Source organism: Enhydra lutris, unplaced genomic scaffold, assembly GCF_002288905.1.
Source record: "Enhydra lutris kenyoni isolate GAN:26980312 unplaced genomic scaffold, ASM228890v2 scaffoldscaffold22, whole genome shotgun sequence".
NCBI classification, from domain to species: Eukaryota; Metazoa; Chordata; class Mammalia; order Carnivora; family Mustelidae; genus Enhydra; species Enhydra lutris.
This window is the reverse complement of record NW_019154106.1, coordinates 27964367-27981490: the sequence shown is the minus strand read 5'-3', so window position 1 is coordinate 27981490 and position 17124 is coordinate 27964367. Positions and strand designations below refer to the sequence as shown.

Here is a 17124-nt window from a genome sequence, read left to right as displayed (position 1 = left end):
GCCCCCCTTTTCCCCTCACAGCCTCTGCCTTGTGATTGACCCTGGTGCTTCTCCCATGTGGAACCCCAGGGCAGGTCCCTTCCTCTTGGAATTTTGAGTACAACAAGCTGTCTTTTCCATGGCAGCTGCCTTCTGATCTGTTGGTCTTGGCCATACCTACATAAAGTAAAGCCTCCATTTTAATGCAACTGTTCTCCACACTTCTCCAGTAAGTTTGAGGCCTTGGTTGCCCAAAATACTATCTCATACCCTCTGTTGGCCTCCTTCCCTTCTCTCTCTCATTTTTCCACTTCCCAACTTGTGCTTCCTAGAAGCCTTTCCCCAGTAAACCAGTTGTACTCAAATCATCACAGAGCCTGCTTCCAGGGAACCCAAACTAAGGCAATAACTAATAAAGATGGAGTTGTTTTCATGAAACCAGAGCTGCTCCTTCTCAGGGACTACATTTCATCTTTATGGAACCCTAAGTTCCCATAGAACACAGTTTGAGAACTACTTTCTTAAACTATCCTGGGATTAAAAAGCCCCTGAAAGTACAAATAAAATGTATTACTATCCACCCAGCAATATTTTCAGAGGTTAAAAAAAAAACTTTTCAAGTTTGCAAGTTTCAAAATTTATTAACTTTTGAAGAATATGCCCACAAAATACCCACAAGAAATGAATATACCTAGTGGAACTCTATTTGATTAAAATAAGTAATTCCTCTACCCAAGAGCCTAATTTATTTCTAAGCAGTTGCTTATGCACCAGGCGCATGTGGGTGGTCTGGTCCATTGAGATCCATGTTAAATGCAGCCTTTCAAATGAGTACCATAATGGAACATTGTCTTTGATGTAAAAGCAGACTGGCATGCACCCCAATGTCTAAGTTCTCACCCACGTTCATGGTTCTTGAAAGGGCTCACACAATCTCGCTATTGTATTTCTAATACTTCCAAAATAGCCTACTTAAATGTCAATTCCTAATCCTAGTGTTTACTCCCCCACCACCCTTATTAGTAAATCTTTTCTAAATGGGTTAATTGGCAATCTCAGGACAGTTGTGAAGCCTGCTTTTTCAAAAAGCGATCTGTAATTAGGTCAAGGATGAGAATTCTTTGGGGTCTTCCTTTAAGGGTGAATCACTCTGTTTCACAAGGTTGTGCTCCATTCCTAAAGGAAGCTTCTAATTGCAGATAACCATAGGGCACAGTTTATAATACTGGTTTTAAGGCCCTATATTAGTCGGGATTCTTTGGGTTGTGAATGATGGCAATCCGGAACAAACTGGTTAAATAAAAAGAGAATTTGTGATTGAACATGAAAGGTCAAGGCTTAAGGCATGACTAGATCCAAGGGTTCATACAATGTCCCCCTTATTTAGCTTGTTCTCTCATCACTCTTTGCTGGTCCCTCTTCAGACTCTTACCTCATAGTGGCAAACTGGCTGCCAGCAACTCCCTACCTATATCCTATCTTCTCAGAAACTTCAAGGCCAAGAGAATGCCTCTTTCTTGGTTGCTCTAGCGAAAGCCCTGAAACTCAGTCTCATTGGGACCAACTCATGTGCCCATCCTCTGACCGATCATTGTGGCCTTGGGGATGTGATGCTTGATGCTCCGGGCCAACTCCTTCAGGAAGGATAGCCTCCAAAGAACATCAGAGTGCTCCCACAGAAAGAAGGTCATCATGGGTATCAGGCAAGCAGAGATCACAGAGGCCCTCTAAACAGGAGTAAGATCCTGGTGATGAGGGGATAGGTCTAATAGCCTCTATTTTATTCCTCAGGCTAATTGCAACGGTAGTGTATTGCCTTGGGCATTCTAATGTCTGTTCTAAGCTAACAGCGTGTGACTGTCATGCTATGACTAACTGGGTGTGTGATCTTGAAAAGGAATGTTTATGTCTACCTGCCAGGTTTCTGGCTTCCCACGTAGTCACTGGGAATAAATAATATAACCTCCTCACCTTCAACCCATGAATGGATAGAATCTTACGATGGAGACAAGAAACAGGTGCTGGGGCAGGGGGGATTCTCTGAAGACAGATTTTCCGAAATGCCAATATTCACAGAGAGAAACCTACTGGCAGGTGGAAGGGGAGAGCCACCTTTGGCACCCTGCAGTGCCATGTGGAACCACCCATCCCCACTGGGCCTCACTCCCGACTTGTAAGAGTTGCCTTGTGTGGAAGGAGAAAAGCACAGCCACAACCCTCACTGTGTTCCTGTTCCTTTCTTCATCCTCAAAAAGATTCCTGAAATGGCAAATGTAAACAGTGACAAATGTATGTCTTTCCTAAGGGAGCTGAGTGGAGCCTCTCAACGTACTACTCCCTGGGCTTGGAATGTTCTGTGCAAGGTTGGCATGTGGCTGGCTCTCTTTGGGTCTCAGGTGAACTGTCCGTTCTCTAGAGAGGCCTTCCCTAACCATCCTGTCTGAAGTTGTCCCCCACGTTAGCCATCTTCCATCACATCTTATTTTTCGTAATAGCACTCATCATCCTCTGAAATAATCATGCAAATTATCTGTCTCCCCCATTAGAATGGAAGCTCCAAGAGAGCAGGGCCATGTCTGTCTTGTTCACTATGAATCGCCATTGTCTTCCACGGTGCCTGGCACATGGTAGGCACTTGGTGAATATTGGATGGATGGATGGTTGGATGGACGGATTGATGGATGGATGGATGGATGGATGGATGGATGGATGGATGAGCTCAGCTCCAAACTGCCTCTTGGTTCATGGCTTCTTAGCCCAGAAAGAAATCCCCTGTGCGGAAGTTAGGAAAGAAAATATCAATATTCACAGTATTAAGAGGCCCATTAGCTGCAGGGTTTATTAACACATCATAGAACCCTGTCTGTGAAATCAGAAAGGTTAAAAGGAACAGCAGGCTGCTGAGTCAACAGTCAACAAAAGCAGGTTTAGAGGTCAAGAGAGAGCCCCTGGGCTTGCCGGGAGGCAGAATTTCAGATGTAGTTGTAGGACTGCAATAGGTTAGTTACCTGGTTCCCATAAGCAGATTATTTACAATTAAGCCAAATGGTTACAGCCTCTGGGAAAACAAAAAACAAAAAACAAAAACAAACTTTGATTCCACTATTCCTCTGGCCTCTTATGGCCAGAGAACAAATGGAATGAATACTGAGATCTCTAAGGCAAATCCAAAGCCTTCATTGGTTGCCTGTAGTTTGGATCCGTGGAGAATTCCATCTGTCAAGGCATTTGCTGCATCATAACAGTTGTTGGATTTTCTTCAGGCAACCGATGAAGAACTCTGTCTACCGAAGCCGGCAGTCTCTGAACAGCCCGAGTCCGGGGGAGACAGAGATGGACCTTCTGGTGACTCGGGAGCGACCCCGGCGCGGGATCCGTAACAGTGGATACGATGTAAGTCGCTGCTGGGCTAAGGTGAACATAGGCTTTGCTTTCCCCTGAAAACAAAGGAGAGAGAGCATCCCACAATGTTTCACTGTACTGTATATCTGTGGAATTTAGAAGTGCACCAAAATGTTTGCTATTTTATTATTCCTTTTTACCTATTTTGCAGAGTAACATGACTTGGAATGGGTCAGAGTGACAAATTATTGCTAAAAGGATTTTAATTCCTAAATCCAACTCTTTTAGGAATAGTACAGTATTGATCTTAAGTCAACAGTGATTCCAAATGTCCTTAATTTTTTTTCCCCTCTCTCCTTAAAGCTCAGTAGGAACCACGGCTGTAGGTTAGAATTCATTTGAACACGGGCTTCTTTTAATCCATGGCAGTGTGGAGAAGTTGGATTTGTTCCTGATTTCATAACTCCCCAATATGCCATGGAAACAATCAGATGTCCAACGGAGAGATTTGGTGATTTCATAGGATGCAAACCATGCTTATGTGCAGTCATGTCTCCAAACAGCAAAAATTGTTCTAATCCCACTGCACTTCCCCAGAAGAGGAGCTCCAAGGCGGTGGGTGTCTCAAATCCGATGGCTCCTGGCCTGTTAACGTAGTTGCATCCGTGAGCTCACGGAAATGCTACCCTGAGAGGATATTGGATAACACTTCACCCCGCCCCAGAATTTCAGATGGCCTTAGGTCTACCTTTGGGTTTTATGGAAAAGGTTTCTTTCCCATTCTCCTGAAACATTTCTCTAATTACAAACAAAAGCTTTTGTATCAAGAATTAGGATTCAAAAATGTCTGGATAAAATTTGGCTATAATCTGCGAGGTTGTACTTTGAAAATGACACTCAATTTCTTAAATGTACTGTGCTAATTTGAAGGCAAGAAGGTTTTTTTTCCTCCACTCAGGATTGGTCATTGTTTGCTACAAAAGATTGAAGAGGGAATTTTAATTGTTCCATTAAAAACAGAGATATTCTACCTAATTTGAATTTCTAGATACTTTACCCTTGATGTTTGTGTTGGTCATGATAACCTTATCTTTTATTTCTGTTTTCCTTTTTCATATAAAACAAATTGATATTTTAGTTTTATAAAATTCTAGATGCTTCAGGCAAATCTTTTTTTTTTTAACTCCAGGTGAAATTACTCAACACTAATTGTTCTCCTCATAAAAATCTTTTATACTAAAGCCGGTCAGCAATTTGATAATCAGCCTGTCGTTAAAAATTTGAATTTCCACTTAATCTCTCCGTACCGGCTGTGAATATTCTTCCCACGTGCCCATGGTCTGGGGGACTTCTTTTGCTCAGAAGTAGCTGAGGTATATGATAAGACTCTTAATGTATTTCAAGATTGGACATTTTTACACTTTGAGGAAATAGGACAGTTTCTCTGTTAGTTTTGAAAAGAGAACAGTGTGTTGCTTTTTTTTTTTTTTTCTTTTAACCATAGACAATGCCGTGACTTGCAGTAGTGACTTAATAATTTTAGAATGCCCTGTGAGTACATATGGCAACAGAAGGATACGGATGATTTTTAAAAGGAGGTTGCTCACCCCCCCCCAAACATGTATAAATATTCCAATTACAGATTGCTTTAAGGGAAGCCCACTCTATTCTAATAGATTTTTCTGATTTCAGAAAATTAGAATATGTGTCTTGAGAATTGCATGTGGTCTCAAAAACATAAGCAAAGGTAAGTTTCCTTAAGACAAAATGATTGTCTAGGGACCTGTTTTAAGAATTTAGACTGTTATTTATAAGAATGCAATGGCTTCCTGTTTCTTTTCCCCATGCCTTTTGTGCTGATCACATGAAAAGTAGCCATCATTTACTGACTGCACACAGTAGACCGGCCTCTATTCTAGTCTTTTTATGTGGATTATCTAATGGAATTTGTAGTCACCAGCCAGGTATGTACCCCCTTATGCCCATTATACAGATGAGGAAATCAAGGCACAAAGCAATTACCTAATTTGTCTACACAACTCCATAGCCTCTCCTCTTAACTACCATGCAGTAGGGCTTCCATATAAACCCATCACACTATATATCTGCGTTCACATGATTCTATATCCTATACTTCCGATCTCACCAAGAGGCTAGATGGCAGGTCTCACAAGAATTCTTGCATGGATAACTCACAAAAGCAAAAAATGGACCCGCAGATAAAGGAGGAAAAGAGGAGAGTCATGGCTTTAAACAATGCATTCATTTTCTGAACTCCTGATTTTCCAAAAATGCTAGGGCACCTCTGACAAAAGAATCCATTAGCCTAGCAGTGAACGGATCAGTCATTTGGAAGCATGTCATTCTTCTTACTGGGTCTGGGGATCTTGAAGCCAGGCCCAGATTTCCAGTCATTTCTGCCAGGTTAGGGATCACCAGGGGGTACCTGCTCCTTGATGTGATAGAAACAGAAGCACTGGGAGACTGATTTAATTTCTCCAAAGCTGACCTTGTGAGAATCCCTACAGGAAAGGCTGCATGTAAAAAAGAGTGAGTAAATAAATAAAGAAGCAAACAAACACACAAAGCACAGGCAAATCTTAGCCCTAGGACTGAGGGAAGCCTGGATTGTTTGAAAATGTTTCCATAGAGCAAGGATGTACTGGGACCTGCCCAAAATAGACCCTTAGCTCTAAGGGGTGTGGGAGCCACTGTGTTTTGCAGCAACAGTTCTTAACCTCTTGGTCCCCCTAACAGCTAAGGGATGCAGTACACTCCTGGCAATTCCTTTGGCTCAACTGTCTGATAATTTTCCAGAAGGCAGCACCCCCTTTTGACGAAGGCATGATTTTAGAAAGATGGCCAGACCAGATCTTTTTTTTTTTTTTTTTAAGATTTTATTTATTTATTTGACAGAGAGAGATCACAAGCAGGCAGAGAGAGAGGAGGAAGCAGGCTCCCTGCCGAGCAGAGAGCCCGATGCGGGGCTCGATCCCAGGACTCCGAGATCATGACCTGAGCCGAAGGCAGTGGCTTAACCCACTGAGCCACCCAGGCGCCCCCAGACCAGATCTTTAAACTAACCTTGGCACTGAAATGAATTCCTCCCAGGGCATGAAACAGTTAGAAAAGATAATGTCAGACTAATATCTAAGAGCAAAAATACCTCTATTTCAAAGTATTTTTTTAAATGTTTTTTCCTGAATAAAAGTCATACGGAAAATAATGAGGTGATGAGGAGGGAAAAGAAAATGCCCCACGTGTGAATTCTCAGGCAGAATAAAGACCCAAGTGATGTTCCCTCTATCAGGCAAATTAGTAATCCCTTTATGTCAGTGAGGAATCAACCTTTGCTTCCAAAGGACAAGGAATAACCAAATCATTCCCCAGAAATAAAAACGTACGTCCTCAGCCTCGATTCACGTTTGTAGTTTTCAGATGTGATGGGAATGGGGTCAGCTAAGTGCCTTGGCTGTGAGGGAGACTCTGAAAAGAAACGTCTGAGTTGTACCTTTGAAAAAGAATGCTCCCCTCTCTGAAGTAGAGAGCTCTACAGGCCCCTTCCCTTAGGTTTCTCTCCAGCACCTTGTCAAAACTCACACCTCTCAGAAGAGGGGATGCTGAGGCTTCAACGGTGGTGACCACAATCACCGTCACTCCAGAAGCGTTCTTCAGAGAAACATTTGGAAATGTTAGTGGAAAACCAGGCGGTTTTGCAATTGAGAAGTAGACGTAAACCTACAAAAAGGGATACTATGTCAGGCAAGGTTCTGCTGCAGAAAACAGAAAACCTCAAGCCATTTGAACAGACCAAATACGACTGTGAAGAGTTAGACACTCTGCAAATCATCAGAGGCCTGGCAGAATGTACGGGGAGTGACTGAGAACAAAACCACTGGGCTGGCTGTGACCGGGAGGTGGCGGGGGTTGCTGCCTGGGAACTACCAGGGGGCAGAAAGATGGGCCCTGCCTCATTTCCTCTGTCTGGCCTGCACACCAGGGCCTTCTGTGACAGAAGCCCAGTTTCGGTCAAGCACAGTCATCGCCTCAGAGAGGGCCATGAGGGAATGTTGGCCGGTCAGCCTTGGCACTGCAGGAATGCACACTGCAAGGAGGTTGCCGAGGGCCAGCCCCCCAACCCCATCACAGGTACAGGAGAGATGGGCAGAGAATTAGCAGGCAGAGCAGTATTTGGGAAGCAGTGAGGAGAGCCAGAGGAGGCAAGGAGGCCTACAGGGAAGATGAAAGCATCACTCGGAGTTCGGCGCTCGGTCCCCAGCCACCGGCTGAAGGCCTGCGAGGCCGAGTGGTGTGCGATAGGGCATTTATTTACTAGCCTCCCTCGCCTCACAAGGCAGCCAGCTCCCCTGTCCCAGGTGAGCGGTGGTCACTAGAAGGGAAGGAGGCCTAAAAATTCGAGCGGTTGTTTTGACGGGTTCCATGCACTGAGGAATGCGGTGTGATCTGGAAAGCCCCGGCTGCCTGGTTTGGCCGATGGCAAATCTGGGGTCAGGGGGTCAGTCCTGTATTACCAGCGCCAGCCTCTCCTCCTCACTCACCCCCCCCTGCCCCAGCATCTGACGGCTTGGGCATGGTGGTCAGAGACTAACATCAGGAAAGGGCAAGGCTGTCCTCGTGCTGCATGAGGTCCCCAGTTCAGGGCACGACCAGCTCTTGGTTTCTTTGGGAAGCAAGGGGTCGGGTGTGAGGACTTGGTCCTTCACCTCTGAGGCAGCCTGCCTGTTGCCCTCTGAACTGGGGGTTCTTGCGATGACCCCGTCCTCACCACCATCTCCCCCTAGCAGCCCACCCAGAACTGTTTTACACGTGTGCTCCCCGCTGAGCCCTTAATCTCCTTCTCTTACCTCTGCCAGCTAGCTTAAGCTATCAACAAGCCTGGCGTGATAGGTCATCTCTAGTTTAGGGGTTTTTAATTCTGGGGGACTATCTGATACTAAGAAGTCAGCCTCCCTGGATGAGCCCAAGACAAAGAGGTGGAGGGGTTTGGCGGCGAAGGGGCCTCGTGTTGTGGGCCAGATCTCACCAGGCCGTGGCTGTCCAGATGCTTGTTCCCCCCACAGAGATGGGTGCCTCTTGGGAAGTGGGGAGCCAGAAGTGGATTCTGGTTGGCAGGTTTGAGAGGAAGTAGGCCAGGTTTCAGGATGGCCCTGTGACCTCCCTGGGAGCCAGGCCTCCCCGACAGGCCCAGGATTTCCCTCCCACATGAGCCGTTTCCCACCGGGCAGGAGACATACAACTTCCCCTCTGCTGTAAGCACACGAGTGCCATCTCCCTGCTTATGCTCTCGGATTCGTGTGCTCTGAACACTGCCTGCTTCTCCTCGTGGTGCCCGCCTACCCATCTTGCTTCTCCTGGACTCTTGCAGGCCGGGGTCCCCTGTGTGCTGCTCTGGGTAGGGACACTTGTAGAGGAAGGGAAAGAGGCAAGAGGAGGCAGAGCGCAAAGTTGGGCTGTGGTACAGATATTACAAGGTCTCGGCTAAGCTCGTGTGACCCTGCAGAGTTGCTCCCAGCGTGTGTGTGAAGCATCTGGGCTTTTGTACTCTAGCGCTGACCATCACTGGCTGTCCTTGGGCAAGGCAGCTGTCTTTAGCCAAGGACAATTGCTACTAAGAGAATTGGCATTGCCGATTCCCACCAATGCCCAGGGAGAGCAAAGGCAATTCCCAGCTGACAGCTGAGGCCCGGCCACTGGCAGTGTGCCCAGCCGCTGGAGGGAAAGTCCTCTGGTCCTGAGCCATGCACGCCACGCTAGTTCCTCCCGGCCCTGTGTGCTCCCTAGCCCACCTGTGCCCCCAAGCCCCCTGCAGGAGCCGGAGGCCCTCGGGCTAATGAGAATTCCTTGGGAACTGCCATCCCTTTCATTTCTTCTAGTGAACATTTACCAGTGCTGGAGCCACTTAGCATATGTGAATTCAGCAACATGGGCCCTGAAAGACTAAGGGAAGCATTTAAATGTTGCCCCCGAAATGAGTTTTTGCGTATGTTCTATAGAGACGGTATATTGCTTTTCACATACTACTCCGTAAGGTTGTATACACAGGCACGTATGCTGTACCCCAGGGATCATCTAAGGGCCTTTCAAAGTTTTACTTTGTCTGATTTTTTTTTTGGCAAATTTCTCTGATTTCTACCTCCTCTGCTGGCGTTAGCAGGTAAGCCTCACAGGTGAGGCCACCATCGTACTTCCTGGCTGAGGCTGGAAGGGAGAAAGATGGAGTCACTCGAGTGCTTCTCCACACTCGTAGAGGAGGCAGATGCAGACACGGCAGAAGCAGTTGCAGCAGGCTGGGGCAGTGAACTTGGATGGGAGGCCTGTGCCTGTCGGTGCTGTAGCTGCTGATGGTCCGGTCCCCAGTACTCACCACTTGGCCCCAGTACTCACCACTTGGGAAGCTGCCCTACAGCTGTCAGAGGAGGTGTTCTAAAACACACACCCTGGTGTCAAATCCTTCGGGAACTCCCCACAGCCCTCAGGTTAAGATTGAACCCTCCGCTCTGGGCCCAGGAGGCATCTGTGCTGGCTGGCCCCAGGCGCGCCTTTGTAGCACATGCCTGTCGCTCCCTCACCTGCCCTTGGCTCTGGCCCCACAGGCCCTTCCCAGCTCTGTCATGTTGACTCCAATCTCTGTGTTCTCCCCTCTGCTCAAGACATCCCTTCCCACCTACTTCATGCAGCCAAACTTTCTTAGCCTCAGCACTGTTGGATTGGGATCTGGATAATTCTTCGTCCCGTGCGTTGTACGATGCTTAACAGCGTGCCTGGCCTCTCCCACCAGCTACCATAGCACCTGCGAAGTGGTGACAACAGGTTTCCAGACATTACCCTGGGGCCAAGCCCGCTCTTGGTTGAAGACCAGTGACCCAGGCAAGGCTTGCAGAACTGAGTCTCAACATTTTCTCCCCCGGAATCTTTTCCTTGACCCCGTAACTGTGGGGCTGATTGAGGCGCCTGTCCTTGGTGCTCCCGTCGCACGGGGGACTCACCCGCATCCAAGCCCTTTCTCCTGGGTTCCCCCCTGTAGACTTACACATGTTATTTTCCCTGTTTGACTCCTCAAGGACAGGAATCATGTTTTATTCATCCTGGAAGCCTCAGCACTCGAAACAGGAACTGGCGCATAGTAAATTCAGTGTCTCTATTTGTTGAGCAAATGAGCAAACAAGTGTGTCAGCCAGCAGACGGGATTCCTGAGCTGAGACTCGGATGGGGAGGGTGGCTTTAGAACTCTGAGCCATATACGCATTTGATTTGACTGGCTTATCAAATCGCATACACTCATTGATTTGACTAGCATACAAATGTGTGTTACGTTTTAAGTTCTGTTTCAGCAGTGGTTATCTGTGAGGACGCTTGGGCTGATGTAACAGAAAACCCATCCCGAACCAGATGATCTTAAATCATGAAGGGAAGGTATTGGGTACAGTAAATTCAGGTGTGGTCAGGCTGGGGCTCCAGTTCCATCCCTCCACATTGTGTGGCACTGTCCTTAGGCATCATCTTTATCCACAGGTTGGCTCTACTAGGAAATGGCTGCAGGAGCGTACTTACTACATGGACCAATGAAAGAGAGAATTTCTCCTTCCCAGCCATGAAACAAAGTATATGGGATTTACTCTCACTGAGCCTCTGAAGGTCAAGTGCCCAACCCATGTATCCATCCCTGTAGCAATGGGATGTGGGGGAGGCTTACACTGATGGGTTTCACTGGGTAAGACCTCACTGAGGGAGCTGGGCCAGGAGAGGATGTGTGCTGGGACTATTGCAGTATCCACTACTCCGGGAACAGTGGTGGGTGGACCTTGTAAGGAACAACACCAGCATAACCCTCCATGTCACTTGTTCCTCCAGTCTCCGCCTCTCATCTTTGGTTGGCCCTCTGTAGAGGGAGAGTTGAGTGAGGTGAGGAGCTAGAGACTGCTGTGGGGTTGGAAAGGCCTGGCTACAGTGAGAGGCTGTGTTTTAGGGCCAGATGGAGAGAGAAAGAGGGATTTTGTGAGTCTGGCTGGCTTTTCCAAGACCCGAAAGGAAAAGAGCAGATCTGAGTGGGTGCTGGGGAGAGCCTGTTTTGTTATGGAGTGGTGTCAGCTCTCAAAACTGACCTTCTGTCTCCTCGGCTGCCCACAGCACCCGCTTGGCTAAGAAGATGAGAAAAAGCAAGGGATGTCTCCCTTCAGACGCTACCAGTGAAACAACTTCCCATGAGCAAAAGCCATCCTTATGTGCTTACTTTCAGGTTGAATCCTTTTAAAAAGATATTTGTAATTAATTGACTGGCTCACGCCTCGTTCTCAGCGTTAACAAACAATGCTGTGGAATGGTCAGGCTTGTCGTCCTGGAGCTTGGCTGCCCTCGGATTCTAGCTCAGTGACTTACTAGAAGCATGAATTTGGCCTACTCCGCCTCTCCGTGCTCTAGTTTTCTCATCCAGAAAATGGGGATACAAAGGGCACCTGCCTGATAGGGTTGTTGTAAGAATTAAGTGAGTTAATAATGGTAAAGCACATAGAAAACACCCGGTGAGCATCAGCTGTTGTAACTATGCTAACAGATTCCATGAGGGAGAGAGGGCCGCTGTTTTTTGTTTCTTTTCCATCCCAGCACTTCGGACATCTCAGGACTGCTAGGAATTTTGTCGCATGTTGTGATTTTGTGATTTATAATAAGAAATGTGTATTTGGTCTTTGTCCACTATTCAGGACACAGAGCTCCAAAAACCCTTGGAATTTAAGTGATGAGCGTATTAATGTGTGTTTTGTTATGTTAATGAGGTGATTTGGACCGCACCTAAGGATAGGGGCTGGTTGCCCACGCAGAGCCAACCGGGAATGTGATTTGGGGGATGGGAAGTTTCAGGGAAATGTGCAATTTTGCTGAGACTTTTAAAAATTCCGTTCTCATGCTGATTGCAGAAAAGGAGTCACCAAACCATGAATTTGAACCCTCCTGCCTGTTCTGAAGGGTGCCAGTCTCCTTTTGTTTTCAGAGAAGTTTTTGAGAGGTAGGCTCAGGGGGAAGTGGCTGCCCCGACTTGGGCCCTGAGAGCGCTTCTCCCCGGGGACCAGGGAAAGTGAGGCTTTGTAAGCATGTCTCTGCCTCCTTGGTGACAGGCAACACTTGCACTGGGGCTGCTCAGGCCAGAGCTGACATCAGATGGAGAGAAGCAGCCCTAATTTTGTGTTTCCCAAAGGACCCTGTTTGGTGGAGAGAAAAATGGACACAGAACCAGATCAAGGCATCATGGCCAGATGGCCCAGAAATGGATCTTGCTGAACCCTCCACTTGGTCTCTGGGCCCTTACTGGGAAGTTGCAGAATTTGTTCAGAATCTGTTCTCCTTGCTGAATGGAGCCGTGGGCACGGAGCTGAAAATCAGGGCCTTGGAGAGACAGTGAAGAAAAAACAGGGGGCAAATTCTTGAATTCTGTAAGTGGAGAGCCTGGGTGAGGCAAAGTGCAGTTGTGGACATGTGTGTCCTGGGAAGTATGGTCTTGTAAGACAGCTGTCTTACTCAAGAAATTCTGGAATAAATGGCCTCGATGATGTGAAAATGTTAGGGTTCGGAGCGAACAGTCAAGAAGGACTTCTTGAGACATCTTTCGTGCAAAAAGGTGGTTTTATTAAAGCACAGAGACAGGACCCGTGGGCAGAAAGAGCTGCATCAGGGTTGTGAGGTGGGACCGATTATATACTTTCTAGTTGGAAGGGGGTTAGGGATAGTGTAAGTCTCTAAGGAATTTGGAAGCAAGGTTTCCAGGACCTTGAGGGGCTAGCTGTTATCAGGAAAAGGTCATTTATTACTGTCTAATAGAACTTTAGTCATGAGACCCTTCAGATGTCTATCAGAGGGCCATATGCTTAGAGGATGATTGCCAACATATATCTTGGGGCATAACGATAAAGGACATTTCCAAAGGAATGTTTATATGTGGAGACTTACAGGATCTTGGACATCAGGATAATGTTAAGCGTAAGTAATAATATCGAGGCAGTTGAGTTCCTAGAGAAAGGTCACTCTGCTTGTCTCAAGGTCTTGTCAATGGGTTGTAAGTTGTAAGGAAATTAAAATTTTCTTTTGCCTGTGTTCTCCACATCATCAAGAACCCTTCATCCCTCCTCTTCAGCTCCCATTCTAGATAAGGCTGTCTAATGTGGTGTCTAAATGTGGCATCTCTCAGGAGACGGGGCCCCCCAAATACGGGGCAACAATTGGGAAGAAGCCAGTGGCTTGGGCTGTGAAAGAATTCAGCTGAGACAGAACAAAGGAGATAGAATGTGGAGCACATAGCAAGGGAGCACGCAAGGGAGCGGAGGACAGGACAGCAGAGACGCTGTCTGCCAAGAGGCAGTGGGTGGGGGCCATTTTTAAAGGGGGAAGATGGGGAGGTATGGCAAGGTATAGACGTATGAAATATTCCCATTTTTGGCAACTGTGCCTAGTTGTAAGTAGCCCATTAGTCAATTAGGGCCAATGGGTATTTTGAGGTGGGTCGCCTTCTGGGCCTGTCTGGATTCAGCCAGGGGGTCGCTGTGAGCCTGTGAGTCACTCAAGCCTCTTTGCCTAAAAACAGCTTCTACATCGAATTCATTTTAGACACTTGGCAATGTCTTTTCCTGGTAGAGGCTTTTGAGCAGAAATCCTCCAAAAAAAAAAAAAAAAAAAAAAGAAATCCTCCAGCCTCTCTTTTAAGATGCATTTCCATTTATTCATTCAACTAGGATGTGTTCAAGTCCTGCTGTTTGCCATTCTGGGAAGCAGCAGGACACACGACAAAGCCCCTGCCCTCAGGGAGTTTATATTCCAGTAGGAAGAAAAAGTAACAAACACCTGAGCACACAGATGTTCAGCACAACGTCAGAAATGCTGAGAGGGAGCATAAAGCCAGGTGAGACGTGGAGAAAAACAGGAGGCGCTCTTCATAGGTGGTCTCCAGGGAAGGCTCTTGGAGGGGGCGGGGGTGACTTTTGAGCAGAGACCAGAAATAAGGAAGCTAGCCTGGCTAGCCTTGGGGCAAGAACATTTGGGCAGAAAGAACAGGAGGTGGAAGGGCCCAGAGGACAACACATGCCTGGGGAGCTCAGAGAACATCAAGGAGATCCAAGTAGCAAGATGCCCCCTTCTTGGTAAAGGTCTCAACTTCTACTCCTTCCTTTGTTTCATCCCCATATCTCATCTCTCACCAAGTCTGGTCAGCTCTCTTCCAAGACATCTCTCGAGCTCATCTATACCTTCTTTGTCCATGACCACCCTAACTCAAGCCCCTGCTGTCTCTCCTTACCTTCATTACGTCAAGAGCCTTTTAGCTCGCCTTCTGTAAATTCCAATCACATTTCTCCCATGCTTAAAATTCTTCAAGAGTTTCCCATTGCCCTTTGAAAACACTCTATTCTTCTCACCACGGCCTTCAAGACTGTACGTGATCAGGCTCCTGCCTGCCTTTCCCGCCCCGCCCTGCCTCCTGCCAGCTGGGGCTCCAGCCACACGGGTCAGGGGTCAGTCAGCTCAGGCTGCCCTTACAAAGTGCCACAGACCCGGTGACTTAAAACAACAGAAATTTATTTTCTCACAGTTCCAGAGGCTAGATGTTGAGGGGTTCACAGTTCAGCCTGTAACAGCCCATCTTTCTCTTTCTCAAATACTATCAGCTCTTTCCTATCTCAGGACTTTTCCCGAAGCTCTCCTGTGATCTTCCCATGGCTAACCCTTTCTCCTTCAGCTCTTCAAAATGTCACCTCTTCAGAGAGGCCTTCCCTGACCATCCCCATAGAACTAGCTATGTTACCCAAGCCATTTTGTTTTGTTTTATTAAGGCAAAATTAAAAATGATAAGATGTATAGGTGTTTAGTGTACAACTAGATGAACATTGTATTGCTCTCTTAACCACCAGTCCAACCGAAATGTTAGGACAATTTTATCACCTTCTGAAGGTCACTCTGTCTGCACTATGGCCCCACTGGCAACCACTTTTCTGATATCTACCTTCATAGTTTTACCTATTCTTGGACATCATGTAAATGGCATTTTTACTTACTTATTTGGTACGTACTCTTCTGTGCCTGACTTCTTTTGCTCAGAATTCACCTATGCTGGGATGCCTGGGTAGCAGTCCGTTACGCATCCTCCTCTTCTTGGTTTCAGCTCAGGACATGATCTCAGGTTCGTAACATTGAGCCCCACGTCAGGCTCCATGCTGGGTGTGGAGTCTCCTTAAGACTCACTCTGCCCCTCTCCCTCTGCTCTCTTTCTCTCTGTCAAATAAATCTTAAAAAAAAAAAAAAAAATTCATCTATGTTGTTCCATGCATCTGTCATTTATTTATTTTTTTATTACTGGGTACTGTTCTGTTGTATTCTGTGGCATAAATAGATCACTCTTTGTCTGCCATCCTGTTGTTGGACATTTGGGTTGTTTCTAGTTTGAAGCTACCAGAAAACACTACTGTAAATATTTTCATCATTTATGAACATATGTGCTATGGTCAACCCAATTTTTTTTTTAAGATTTTTACCTATTTTTTTGAAAGAGAGAAGAGAGCAAAAGAGAGCACTGGGTGGGGAGGAGCAGAGGGAGAGGGAGAAGCAGGCTCCCCGCCAAACAGAGAGCCCCACTCTGGGCTCTATCCCAGGACCCTGGGATCATGACCTGAGCTGAAGGCAGACACTTAACCAACTGAGCCACCCAGGAACCCCCCCTACACCTTTTTTTTTTAAAGATTTACATCCCCCAAAATTTGTGTGCTCAAATCCTAACCTCTGATGTGTTGGTATTAGGAGGTGGGGCCCTTGGGAAGTAAAAAGGTCATGAGTGCGGAGCCCTCGAGAATGGGATTAGTGCCCTCAGATGAGAGAGCCCAGAGAGCTCCCTGACCCCTTCCTCCATCTGAGGTCTACAGCCCGGAAGAGGACCCTTACCCGGCCATGCTGGTGTCCTCCCACTTCCAGCCTCCAGAACTGTGAGAAGGACATTTCTGTTGTTTATAAGCTACCTGGTCTGTGGCATTTTGTTCTGGCAACTGGAATGAGCCAGGACACTATGTTTTCATTTATCTTGGATAAATCTGTAGGAGTGGAATCTCTGGGTCATAAGGTGTATGTTCAACTTTCTAAGAAACGACAAACAGGTCTAGGAGGTATGTGGGCTATTTGAACCTCCCACCAATTTGAGCCTCCTTATGCCATTGGTGGGAGGCCCAAATTGTTCTGATTTCACTCCTTAACCTCACCAACACTTGCTGTTAGTAACCTTAATTTTAGCCATCGCACGCTAAAATGTGAAATGATATAATTTCCTTAATTACCCACCACCGTTGAGCACTCCTTCGTGTGTTTATGAGACACATTATATATCTTCTTGTATTGATAATGTCAATTCCAGCCATTTGCCCATTTTTTTACTTTTATTTTTTATTATGTTAGTCACTATATAATACATCATTAGTTTTTGATGTTGTGTTCCATGATTCATTGTTTGCATTGCCCAATTTTTAAACTGAGTTGTCTTTCTGTTCTTTACATGCAGGAATTCCATATATGTTCAGGTTACAAATCCTAGTATTTTCTCCTGGTCCATGGCTTGTCCTTTCATTAGGTGTCTGATAGAAAAGTAGTTTTTAGTTTTGCAGTTCGTTTTTGTTTTGTTTTGTTTAAGATTTTACTTATTTATTTGAGAGAGAGAGCATGAGGGGGGTGGGGAGGCGTAGGGAGAGGGAAAAGCAGGCTCCCCGCTGAGCAGGGGGCCCAATGCAATGCCATTCAATGCAGGGCTCATTTCCAGGACCCTGA

At 46.5% G+C, this 17124-nt stretch overlaps 1 protein-coding gene across 1 annotated transcript in view; it reads left to right on the top strand.

Moving 5' to 3' along the window:
* Positions 1-17124, top strand: part of LOC111150149 (KIAA1549 like) — a 110982-nt gene that overhangs the window by 64849 nt on the left and 29009 nt on the right. Inside the window, exon 15 of the mRNA XM_022507539.1 lies at positions 3243-3372. Coding sequence (XP_022363247.1) covers positions 3243-3372 — 130 coding nt within the window. The remainder of the gene's footprint in view (positions 1-3242; positions 3373-17124) is intronic.